The sequence below is a fragment of the Coptis chinensis genome, chromosome 6 (assembly GCF_015680905.1).
Source record: "Coptis chinensis isolate HL-2020 chromosome 6, ASM1568090v1, whole genome shotgun sequence".
NCBI lineage: Eukaryota > Viridiplantae > Streptophyta > Magnoliopsida > Ranunculales > Ranunculaceae > Coptis > Coptis chinensis.
Genome location: NC_141461.1, coordinates 64,266,827 through 64,279,966, shown reverse-complemented (window position 1 = coordinate 64,279,966; position 13,140 = coordinate 64,266,827). Strand labels below are relative to the sequence as shown.

The 13,140-nt window shown below is 37.5% G+C and overlaps 1 protein-coding gene across 1 annotated transcript; it reads right to left on the bottom strand.

The window, feature by feature from the left end:
- Positions 1 to 10,244: 10,244 nt before the first annotated feature.
- Positions 10,245 to 12,228, bottom strand: LOC147493923 (uncharacterized). The gene is made up of 3 exons (XM_086567975.1): positions 12,130 to 12,228; positions 11,345 to 11,437; positions 10,245 to 11,231 (listed from the first exon to the last, which is right to left on the bottom strand). The coding sequence occupies exons 1-3, from the start codon at positions 12,226 to 12,228 to the stop codon at positions 10,245 to 10,247; spliced, it is 1,179 nt and encodes a 392-aa protein (XP_086424101.1).
- Positions 12,229 to 13,140: the final 912 nt, after the last annotated feature.

Sequence of the window (13,140 nt, the reverse complement as noted above, 5' to 3'; positions counted from 1 at the left end):
GGGTGGGGAATTATCAAGGACAGCTGATAGTCATGATCAACACACAAGACCAAACGATGCAAACATCATGTAGTGAGAATGTGGAAGGTAGATTTGAACCAAGAGATCAAAACAACTCATTCCATCTTCTAACTTCTCTATTACTGTGTGCTCATCTCTTTCTTCTCAACATTTGTTTCTCCCGCCTTGCAATTTAGTGATTTCTTTTTACGACTAGTATAGAGCAACATAATCTTCTTACGATTTAAACCTCAAAACATAATGAAGCCATCAGTTTAACTCAGAACTTTGAAATATTAAATTGAAAAAAGAAGGGAAGCTGAGCCATTTTGAAGAGTCAGTTTGGAGGAAAATGAAATAACCAATTAGTATACATACCTTCAGTTCCTACATTAATCAAAAGGAATTTCCATGGAATTTGAACCAATGAGTGTAAAACCTCTTAATATCGATCATGGTTTCTAGCTTTCAGTTACCAACTCTCTGTTTGATTTAGCATCATGTACTAAAAGAAAAAAATAGGAACTGTAGTGCTCTAAGAAATTTATCACTAGTAACAGTAATGAATTGCTAACATGAAAGATCAAGATTGAAATCGAGTTGAAATAATATTTGTTCTTGAGTAATAATATCGGTTACAGCATTCTCTCTTTTTCTCTCTCTTACTCTCAGTTTTCTATTTTGTTGTAATGATCTCTAATGAATTAATCTTTTTCTTGCTAGTCTATTTATAGTTCTTTTAGAATAGCTTGGACCAATCCCCTCTTGACATGTGTCCATCCTCTCCTTCTTCCTTCCTTTTCCCGCTTTCCTGCAACATATCAATTGTAATACAAAATATCGATAATAACCGTCGAAATATCGAACTGACGATATTTTCCCACGACATCGCCCCCTCTAGAAACTTTCAAATTTCAACCTGCAAAATTTGAATGCTTCGAGAATCTATCAGAATATGAACAGTTTCAAATTTTAAAAATTTCAAAAAATTAAGCGGTTACACCTAGAAATTTGAACAGTTATCACGAAATATTCACAATAAAAAGAGTTTCACCACTTTCTCTCTCTTCACTTTCTCCCAAAAAGCTTTATCTTTCCAAACCCCACCACCATTATCGTCTTCAGAAAAGCTTCATTTTGTCTGTACTTGCTGTTACTTTCAACAAATTCTTCTACACAATATCAGGTTAGTACTACAAAGTAACTTAACATATTATTTCTTATTCCGATTCCATATTTTCTTGAAAATATTCTAACTGATCTCACCATCTTCTTTTTTATAGATTATGTTACTTAGCGTTTAGGCTTTGAATACTTGAATATTACCTGTGTACCCTTATACTAACTAGATTTTTAACACCAATCTTTGACAGTATGGCTAGGAGAAAAACTTGTGTTAACTTTATACATACTCTCTCGAAACAATCCCAGCTTTGACATCAAGAACATATGCGTTTGAGACACACCTCTTCACCTCGAGACCCGACATTATCATCTCGAGACACCGACACGTGCTTATTACCTAATATATTATATACTTATACTATATATAGCGATAATAGCTCAGATAAAGGATATAATTCTAATAAAAAATTTATTATTTTTAGTGATACCACCATGTCGAACGAAAGTACTGAGTCTGCAACTCGCATCAACTCGTCTGCTTCTGCTTAGTCATCCCAACGAACTGAGTCTGCCGAACCAGAATGGCATGCCTCCTATTTGGCTGATGGTTTACTCTGCCATCCATTCGAGACTGTTGATTCTGGCACCGATCGCAAGATTATTGATGACCAAAGTATTTGGAGTGGCGGCTTGAACCCTTGTTTTCTAGAAACACCCAACTTACACCTAGTTAAAGCTGCCTATCAAATTCATGACTGTGTCCAACTTCGACACTATGCTGGAAGTAAAAAAGGAACTCAATGCCAAAGTGGTGAGCTCAACACCACCATTATCACTGTTGGACAATTGGTTGCCGGCTTACGCCTTCCCCTTTCTACCCTTGACCGAGAAGTACTGAACTATCTGGCCATCTCTCCTGGTCAAGGCACAGGCAACTTCTAGAGATTGTTGTACATTTGCAACTTCTACAATTCTCATCTTGAACCCGATGTTCGGTCTTCGAAGAGAATTCATCTTATTGATATCCAAAAACACTATTCCTTTCTTGAACGTTACAAGAAAAATAACTATGATACGAAAGTACCCAGTGGTTATTTTTATCCTAAGAAACGAATTGGTCGTGCTGGTATTATAAGGATAAACCGAGATAATGACTTCCGATGGCCATTATACCCTATCATTGTTTCTAGTTGGTGGGAATCACTTGAACCGATAGCAGTTCCATCTTTGGCGCACCCTGTTTTTAACCTCAATGGTATGTTATCTTTCGATATCCTCTCCTTCTTTATCTCGAGCCTTGATTCTGACTTATCTACTATTGCGAGCTTATTTCAGTTCCTAAACCATCTTTGATGAGAAGTCTTGGGGAATCTGCTAGAGTAACAGATCTTCTAAAAGGCACTGATAAAGAGATCAATGTTCGAACTGGCGCTGATATTTATGGCAACCCAAAACTGATTGTCGAACTCATTGATATCGCCAACTATGTTGCTCCTTTATACTGCTTAAAGAATTCCGTTCTTCGAGGTTAAGATTCCTTACCTTCCAAACCCTGTCCCTTACAACCTTGTTCTTCTGAACAAACGCTACGAACGACTTTCAACTTTACTGAACTACCCGTTAATACTCCCCCATGTTATTTTACATATATGCAAACTGGTTTTAAAATTACTGTAGATCTTTTCCCTCAAATCAAACAAGAAATTCCTGACTTCTATAATTATCCTCCTTTGAATGACGTATTTGATCAGCATTGTTTATGTTTCACAAATATGGCATCTCGTATTCCACAAGTCCCTATCAAATCCTCAAAATTATTGGATAAGATTTTGAGCAAAAAGAAAACCATGGATGGCAGTTCTTCCCAAGCTCCTACTTCTTCCCGAGATAAAAATGTCGATCCTATTCATCATTGAAGAAAAGAAAAGAACCAACCAATCCTTTGGCTCCACCAGCCTCTAAAATAAGCAAACCCATCAGACCTACTCACACTGCATCTATTACTTTACCTTCGAAAACTTCCACCCTTCCACCTAACACAAACCCTATTGCTTCTGCCTCTTCTTCGCCCTCTAGTGACTTTCACGTTAAACTCGTTATGCGAGATCAAACCAACGTCCAAAACAATGCTTCTCTGTTATCTGAACCTGCAGTACCCGGTATCGGGGAAGCTCTTGTGACAAATACTATACTTCCTCGAGATAGGCGAGCAATTGCTGCAATCAGCTCCGATAAACGATTTCAACTTTTGTGTTCTTCTATTGAAAAAGTAAGTTTCTATGATTTCCCTTATTCTTATCTACTTATTTATTATTCATAAATCATATATTCTCCTTCTCAGGTCAAAATTGCTGCGGTGGGGCAATTTGATTATGAAATGTCTTGCTTTCGTCGATATAGAGAAGAAAATGCTCAACTGAAGAAAGATAAACATCATCTTGAGCAAACTCTCGAGACCGAAAAACAACATTCTGCCAAGATGAAGAAGTTTTTTGACGACACCTCAGCTATGAATAAGAAATTGTCCGCATCTTATCAGTCTATGGAGAAAGAACTTACTCAAACCAAAACCTCCTTTGCTACTGAAAAAACTGCCTGGACAACTCTACAAAACAATCTCGAAGTTGAACTGGAAAAAGCCCATGCCCAAGTTGCTTCATATGCTGCCAACATGGAATATGTGGCCGAGACCATGAGAAGCTTACGGAGATACATTCCTGACGATGTTGCCGAAGAGAAAGGGCAAGATTTTGGCACTGAAATCGAGTTGCCCTCTGAACCTGCTGATACCGATGTTGTAGATTCTACCCTTCATGTAAATGATGTTGTTAGGACTGGCGACCCAGAGATATCTACTCCACCTTTTAATCCTTTCACTTTCATTAGTACTCCTAGTGCTAATCTCGACATCCTTCTTGGAGCAAAGAAAGCTGATTTGAACCCAATGAGGATCTTACTCCACTTTAATTTGTTGTTTTATTACTCTGTCACTGTAATCTTGATACAATGATCCATTTATTTTTTGTCCACGATCCCGATGACAAGCTTTAAATGTTGATTCTGATTTAAACCTTCTTTTGTAATCTTTCTAAAACTCCTTTTGATATGTGAACAAAATATCTTTTTGCCTTCTATAGATTCCTCTTGCATACAACACTTATGATATTTACCACCTTTAAATAGTAAATAAACTCCTCTTCTCTAACATGTATATAAATTTTAAACCAAGTTTCGATATCCCTCCAACTAAAAGAAGTATTGATACTTATCATATAATTATATACTTTTAAAACGAGTTTCGATACCCCTTCAACTAAAAGAAGTATCGATACTTATTATATACTTATATATTTAAAACGAGTTTCGATACCCCTCTAACTAAAAGAACTGTCGATACCTATCATATATTTAAAATTTTAAAACGAGTTTCGATACCATTCCCACTAAAAGTAGTATCGATACTTATCATATACTTAAATTTTTAAAACGAGTTTCGATACCACTTCCACTAAAAGTAGTATCGATACTTATCATATACTTAAATTTTTAAAACGAGTTTCGATACCACTCCCACTAAAAGTAGTATCGATACTTATCATATACTTAAAATTTTCAAATGAGTTTCGATACCACTCCCACTAAAACTAGTATCAATACTTATCATATACTTAAATTTTTAAAACAAGTTTCGATGCCACTCCCACTAAAAGTTGTATCGATACTTATCATATACTTAAATTCAAACGAGTTTCGATACCACTCCCACTAAAAGTAGTATCGATACTTATCATATACTTAAATTTTTCAAATGAGTTTCGATACCACTCCCACTAAAAGTAGTATCGATACTTATCATATAATATTATTCTTTGGCATGCATTTATTATAACAATTAAATATTCTATTGACTCACAAAGTACAGGCTCAAATACCAATGCTGATTGTACTAAACCACGTTATTAAACTTTACACAAACATCTATCAAACCTCTAACTGTCCCATGCAATACAACGAATAAAACAGCTATTTCGTACCTCTTCCTCGTTTTCATGCCCACCTACCATTAGTACTTCTCTTTTTCTTATCAAATCCTTAATAAACAAACCTTTTCATCCTACTATTTCTTCTATAAAACGCCTTACAATCTTTGCATTTTAACATACAACTTTCACACTCTTCACTAATTTTCTTACAAATAACACCATAACTGCCCATTCTTTCTTCCTTATTATTCTGGCCATTACTATGGTTTTACCCAATCATCCTGACCCCTCTCCCTTTTCCCCAAAATGCTGGTCTGATTGCAATATCACTGACCTTTCTGATGAGGAAGAGCAGTCAGAAGAAGAGCCTAAAGAAGGAGAAGAAAACAAAAACGAAGAAACTGATGAGGAAGAAAAAGAAAATGCCCCTAGCAATGAATGGTTGAAAGATCCCCATTGTAATGACTATGCCAAAGATAACGAAGATGATAATGAAGAAACTCCCAATATTTACTCTGATGAAGATGATGGTGAAGATGGTGATGATGAAGATGAAGAAGAAGATGAAGATGAAGATGACGATGAAAATTATGATTAACTTTGTTTCTTACATTTTATCTTCTATTGTAACCTGTAATAGGCTGCTTCGCCTACCCTTGCTTTCTTTCTAATGAAATATTATAGCACTATCTCTGATACTAGCTTCCTTAATTACTAATATATGCTTCTATTTTCGACATAAAAATAAATGTATGTCGATATTCGACACTCGACATCCACATTATATTTAAATATTAATCCTAAAAACATACCTTACTTCATCTGTATTTTATTGACCTGGTATCGAGATGAGGATCTATAGATCACCAGGATTTTTTTGACCTGAACTCGCATTTATGCCAATAACAAGATTTTATTAACCTGGTATCGAGATGAGGATCTACAGATCACCAGGATTTTATTGACCTGAACTCGCATTTCTGCCAATAACAGGATTTTATTGACCTGGTATCGAGATGAGGATCTGGATCACCGGGATTTTATTGACTGAACTTCGCATTTCTGCCAAGAACAAGATTTTATTGACCTGGTATCGAGATGAGGATCTACAGATCACTAGGATTTTATTGACCTGAACTCGCACTTTTGCCAAGAACAGGATTTTACTGACCTGGTATCTAGATGAGGATCTACAGATCACCAGGATTTTATTGACCTAAACTCGCATTTCTGCCAAGAACAGGATTTTATTTACCTGAACTCGCATTGTTGCCAAGAACAGGATTTTATTGACCTGGTATCGAGATGAGGATCTACAGATCACCAGGATTTTATTGACCTGAACTCACATTTCTGCCAAGACCAGGATTTTATTGACTTGAACTCGCATTGTTGCCAAGAACAGGATTTTATTGACCTGGTATCGAGATGAGGATCTACAGATCACCAGGATTTTATTGACCTGAACTCGCATTTACGCCAAGAAGCGAGGATTTTATTTACTGAACTTGCATTCTTTTGCCAAGAACATGATTTTATTGACTGGTATCGAGATGAGGATTCTGAGATCACGGGATTTTATTGACTGAACTTCGCATTTTACGCCAAGAACGGGGATTTTATTTACTGAACTTCGCATTCTTTGCCAAGAACAGGATTTTATTGACCTGCAATCAATCATATAACTCCATATCTACAAATATTTATTATGACAATATCTTTATTGAATTTATAACCTTGATACCAAATATTACATCATGATACTTGAAATATCATTTATTGGTAAAATGTTTTCAAATTGCTTACATTTTGAGGCTTTGGTAATATTACACCTTCAGCCATTTTTAAGTAATAAGCTCCATTTACTCCAACCTTGTGAATGATATAAGGGCCCTCCCAGCTTGCCGCTAGTTTGCCAGCCCCTTTTTCTTTAGTTGCTTGAGTGACCTCTTTCAATACCAAGTTACCCTCCTGAAAATGCCTTTCTCTAACTTTCTTTCAATACCAAGTTACCCTTGCTTGATCCTTTGTCTCCTCGAGACTGAGCACTTCTGAAGCCATTTTTTCATTATTTTGACCGCTCTCTATCATCCTTGTTTTTTATGTCGATACCACCATTTCAGCTGGCGTTACCGCCTCTATACCATATGCCAAAGTGAAAAGTGACTCCCCCGTGGTTGTTCGAGGTGTTGTTCTATAAGCCCACAAAACACTATTTAGCTCATCCACCCAAAGACCCTTCTTGTCTTCTAGTTTTTTCTTGATATTATCCATAATGGTCTTATTTGTTGCCTCTGCTTGCCCGTTACCCTGAGCATAGTATGGCGCCGGTGTGAAATGCTTAACCTTATAAGATTCCAAAAAAACTTTCACCTTTCCTCCTTCGAATTGCGGCCCATTATCTGATATAATAGCATATGGCAATCCATATCGACATATGACTCGTTCAAAAAGGAAATTTATGACATCCTTTTATTTGATATGCTGCAAAGTTATGGCTTCAACCCACTTTGTAAAATAATCTGTGACTGCCAATATGAACCTTCTTTTACCTCTCCCTGGTGTAAGCGGTCCTACAATATCCATCCCCCATAGAGCAAAAGGCCATGGGTTTGAAACACAATGTAACTCTTCAGCCGGAACATGTATGACTTTCCCATGAATTTGGCATTTTACACACTTTTTTGCATATTGAAGGCAATCCTTTCGCATTTGAGGCCAGAAATATCCCTGTCTCGTGATTTTATTTGCTAATGATCTACCAGGTGAATGGTTTCCACACTCGCCTTCGTGAAGCTCCACAATGATTAGATGCGCCTCCTCATACGATATGCATTCCAAATGTGGACCTCTAGGATTCTTTTGATACAACTCATTATCAACCAATACATATCTTTGGGCACCCGACTTAATTCTTCTAGCCTCATTTTTATTCTCCACTACTTTTCCCTCCGCTAGTTATGAAATATATGCTTCCATCCATGACGCCCCCAGTGTATCAATTTCCATGACTTCTTGCTAGTCGATGTCGATGCTTGGCTTTTGTTGCACTATGATATGCAGAGTACGACCCTCCGTGTTTTCTATCATCGCTGCCACATATGCTAAGGCATCCGCATGCATATTCTCATTTCTATTGAGATGCTGAAATCTTATTTTACTGAAATACTTCAACTTGGATTTTATAAAATTCAAATAATCCACCATTTTTTCATCTCTTTGAGTATCCCCATTGATCCGGTGACCACGAGCATCGAGTCACTAAAAATCGACAATTCTTTAACATTAAGAGACTTAGCCATCTCGAGCCCAGCTATTAAAGCTTCATATTCAGCCTCATTGTTGGATGCATGCATGAAACCCCACGTTATTATTCTTGTCTCGAGCCTTTGATTTTCGGGAGTAACCAACACCTCCGATGCCACAACCTTTTCCTCCAGAGGATCCATCGACAAATAGTCTCCAACCATTCCTTCCAGCCCATGGATCATCTGCATCGATAACATCTTCAGGCTCTTGCAGCATTGCAAATTCCTCTTCTTCCATGCCCCAACTGGCATCCTCAAATGGAAAATCAGCCAGGAAATCAGCTAATATCTGACTCTTTTCTGATACACGGTTTCGATATTCGACTCCAAATTCATTTATGAGTACAGACCATTTAGACATCCTTCCTGACTTTGCTATCCTTGCCAGAATTTGCTTTAACGGAAGATTCGTCATCACTATCACTGAATGTGCTTGAAAATATGGTTTTAACCTCTGAGATGAGAATAATAGTGCCAGAGCATATTTTTCTAGCATTGAATATCGAGTCTCAGCCTCGAGCATTGTTTTACTTTGAAAATACACTGGTCTTTCCAACCCACCTTCAACTTTCACCAAGACAGAACTTATAGCGAAATTTGATACAGCCAAATAAAGGAGCAAACTCTCTCCCTCCTCTGGCTTTGTTAGAGTCGGTACTTCTTGGAGATATTTCTTTAATTCAGAAAATGCTTCTTCACACTCTTCATTCCAACAAAATTTGACATTCTTTTTGAGCAACTTAAAAAGTGGCTTACAATGATCAGAAGTTCTGGAGATGAACCTATTTAGCGCCGCTATCCTTCCCATCAACCTTTGTATTTGCTTTTGGGTTGTTGGTGACGGCATTTGCTGAAGTGCTCGTATTTGATCAGGATTAGCATCGATACCCCGCTTTGTAACGATATAACCCAAAAACTTGCCCGAGCTGACCCCGAATGTACATTTTTCCGGATTAAGCTTCATATTAAACTCTCTCGGTATTTGAATCTGATCATCGAGGTCCTTTTATATGATCTCCCGCTTTCATAGACTTAATGACCATGTCATCGATATAGACCTCGACAATACGTTTAATGAGTTTTTTGAACATCTTCTCCACTAATCTTTGGTACGTGGCTCCAGCATTCTTTAAACCAAATGGCATTCTGATGAAACAGTATATTCCTCCATTGACCACGAATGCCGTTTTTAATTGATCTAGTACAGCCATTAGAATCTAAAAATATTCTGAATAACCATCACAAAAACTAATCAACTCGAAACCAGCAGTTCGGTCCACCAACTTGTCAATTCGAGGCATAGGATAATGATCCTTTAGACACTTTCTATTTACATCAGTAAAGTCGACACAGATCCAAACTCTACCATCTTTCTTGGGCACAACCACTATATTTGCTACCCATTCAGAATGCTCGACTTCTTTGATGATGTTATTATCTAACATCTTTTGTATCTCTGCTTGCATCGCTTCCTCGTATATTGGTCTCACCTTTCTGTGCTTTCGATGTATTGGAGTTGCGTTTTCTTCCATATTTAACTTGTGTGTACAGATATCTGGATCGATACCAGTGAGATCCGACATCGACCATGCAAAAACATCTTGATTCTCCTTTAAAAAGACTACCAACTCCTTTCTTATATTTTTATCCATTTCTGTACCAATGAACGTATGGCGTTCACTTTCTCCTATCCCGATATTAATCCTTTCCACCGCTTCTATTGTTTTTCTTTCCCATGGTTGCTCCTCATGTTGTTTAAGCTCTTGAGTGAACTTTACCGCCCTCTGATATCGCATATTGATGTCGGCAGCTAAGTTTGTTGTAATCGCTATGTAGAGTTTTCCACGGCGCTGATATCTTGGGCTTTACCCTTCATCATTCCCTTTACTGTAACAAAATTACACTTTTCTGATTCTGACTGATCACCCCTAATCTCATGTAAACCAGATACGGTTGGGAATCTTACAACTTGATAAAATGTACTAGGAACAACACGCATTTTATGTATCCATTTCCTTCCTAATATAGCATTATGATCAGACTGGTGCTTGATGACCACAAATTTTGTCATCACCGTTTGAGGCCCCGCTTTTACTGGCAATTTTATCTCTCCTGCTGGTCTGGTACACGTTCCATTAAACCAATACAAACTGAACTTCGGGGGCTTTAAGTGTGACTCATCGAAATCAATTCCGCTAAACGCCTTCCAAAATAGAATATTAACTGAACTACCACAGTCCACTAATATCTTCTGTACATCATAACCCGAAATACGCAAAGTGACTAGCAAAACATTATCATGTGGTAACATTATCTTGGACAAATCTTCCGGTACGAACATGATTGCCCCTGGAACACTAACCGATATCAGTTGCTGGCTCACTGGTACTGGCTCAATATTGACCTCGAGCACTTCTTTGACCGTTGAGATCTTCCTTATCTTATCTCGAACAATCTTTTTCTGAGGAATTTCCCCCCGATAAATCATTTTTATTACCCCTAAAGGCTTCTCTTGTATCATTGCCGTCTCTGCTGGCCTGATATCTGCCCGAAACTCTCTCAACTTTCCATCTTTCATTAGCCTGTCTATTTCCTTGACTAATTGGAGACATCTATTTGTCTCATGGTTCTCGACCTTGTGAAACTGACAATACGGCTTCCCCTTTATTTCTCTTAGAATGTATTTCGGCCACACAACAAAATCTTCCTTTTCTATTCTTCGCAAAATATCTTCTGGGGTAGAATTCAGAGCTATAAAGTTACTACGATCGAGTTCCTCTCTCGAAGTCTTATCATATTTCCGTCTCTGCTGTGGCTGATTATCTCGATTAGAGTAATTGTCTTGAGGTCTCTTATTCTCTGATCTCGAGGAATCTCGTCCTTCATGGCGATCCTTATTATCCTTTTTTTTTTCCCCGCATCGGTTACTTGTAAAACTGCCTGCGCATTGGCAGTTCTCAACCCCTCTTCTACTAATATATCACTATCGACCTTGTCATACAACTCCTGCAATGTTTTAACCTGTTTTCGCAGTAAATACTTACGTATAAAAGATCCTGGCATTAATCCTGCTTGAAACGCTATGACAGCCGTCATTTCCGATTCATCTAATATTTCCACCGATTGTGTCTCAACCTTGAACATTGTTAAGAAATCCTTCATAGATTCTTTCTTTGCTTGCTTTAAGTGAAACAAAGCCGACACCTACTTGGGTTTAACCCTCTGGTGACCGTAATTAGTTATGAACCTTTCTTCAATTTCTCTAAAGCTTGAAATTGACCCCTCTGGAATTGTACAGAACCACTTTAAAGCTTTGCCCTTTAAGCTTGACGAAAAAGATCGACATAGTACAGTATCCCAATATTCGGTACCCTGATATATTGAGAACTGATGTCGGTAACTAAAAAGATGGTCCATTGGATCCGTAGCTCCTTCATATTGGCTTAATTTTGGATTCTTAAACTTCGGAGGTAACGAAGCCCTCTCTATCTCTTTATTTAATGGATTTCTACTGACATCATCTGCTAGCTTCCTTATCGATGTTGATCTAACAACTGATCCCCTAACTGCTTCGACATCATTTCTTGCACCATTTTATTTGTAACTAGTACTTTTCCTTCTTCCTCTTGGGCTAGTGTCGGTGTTATTCATGCTACCGATTTTACTTCTCCAATATGACTCCTTCTTCTCTCCTCTAAATAACTTTTTCTCACTATTGGAGTTCCTAAACTCGATTCTTCATCACCCTTCTCATACCTAGCGTCTTCAGCACGCTTCTCCTTCTCTTCCCTTATTAGTTTATTCTCAGCCATTAACATCTGATTCTACTTTTCTAAATCATTCATCCTTCTCAACAAATCTTTCAATGACACTTCTTTCTCTTGTATCTCCTCTGCTTCTTCTATTATCCTACTAGTGGATCTTCGAGTTCTTCTCTCCTCATTCTTAGATATAGCCTGAGAAGTGCTTCACTCATTAACCATCATTGCCTTATTTGCTGTAGCACGCTTTGGAGGCATTTTGATTACTTTTTCTAACCAAAAACTTCAATTAATGGATTCAACCAAAGAAAAAGACAACGAGAAATCACAGTCACGATCTTTGTCTTTGAACCCAGACGATGCCAATGTAGTGCTCTAAGAAATTTATCACTAGTAACAGTAATGAATTGCTAACATGAAAGATCAAGATTGAAATCAAGTTGAAATAATATTTGTTCTTGAGTAATAATATCGGTTACAGTATTCTCTCTTTTTCTCTCTCTTACTCTCAGTTTTTCATTTTGTTGTAATGATCTCCAATGAATTAATCTTTTTCTTGCTAGTCTATTTATAGTTCTTTTAGAATAGCTTGGACCAATCCCCTTGTCCATCCTCTCCTTCTTCCTTTCTTTTCCCGTTTTCCTGTAACATATCAATTGTAATACAAAATATCGATAATAACCAGAATTGATGATATTTGCCCACGACAGGAACCAAGAGTGTGTATAATTGATTAGTTGATTGGAACGTGTTCCTCAAAAAACAAACCTTCAAGCTAACAGTAGAGTAAAGCGAAAAGAGAGTATGAATGAACTGAACTCAACGCCAACGCAGAAAACCTCCAATGGTGTGTATGTTAAACAGTTCACGCAGCACTTCACAGTTCCCTGGCCCCGATTGGCGGCTTAGTTCCCTTGGTGATTATGCGAAAGATTTTTTGCGGTGTACAAACACGTGTGTTCT

Coding starts and splice junctions, on each gene's coding strand:
- LOC147493923 (XM_086567975.1), bottom strand. CDS start 12,228: ATGGCTGAGAATAAACTAATAAGGGAAGAGAAGGAGAAGCGTGCTGAA. Junction 11,438..12,129: donor CGAGTTTAGGAACTCCAATA/GTGAGAAAAAGT, acceptor CTGCGAAAACAG/GTTAAAACATTGCAGGAGTT. Junction 11,232..11,344: donor ATGCGCAGGCAGTTTTACAA/GTAACCGATGCG, acceptor CGAGATAATCAG/CCACAGCAGAGACGGAAATA.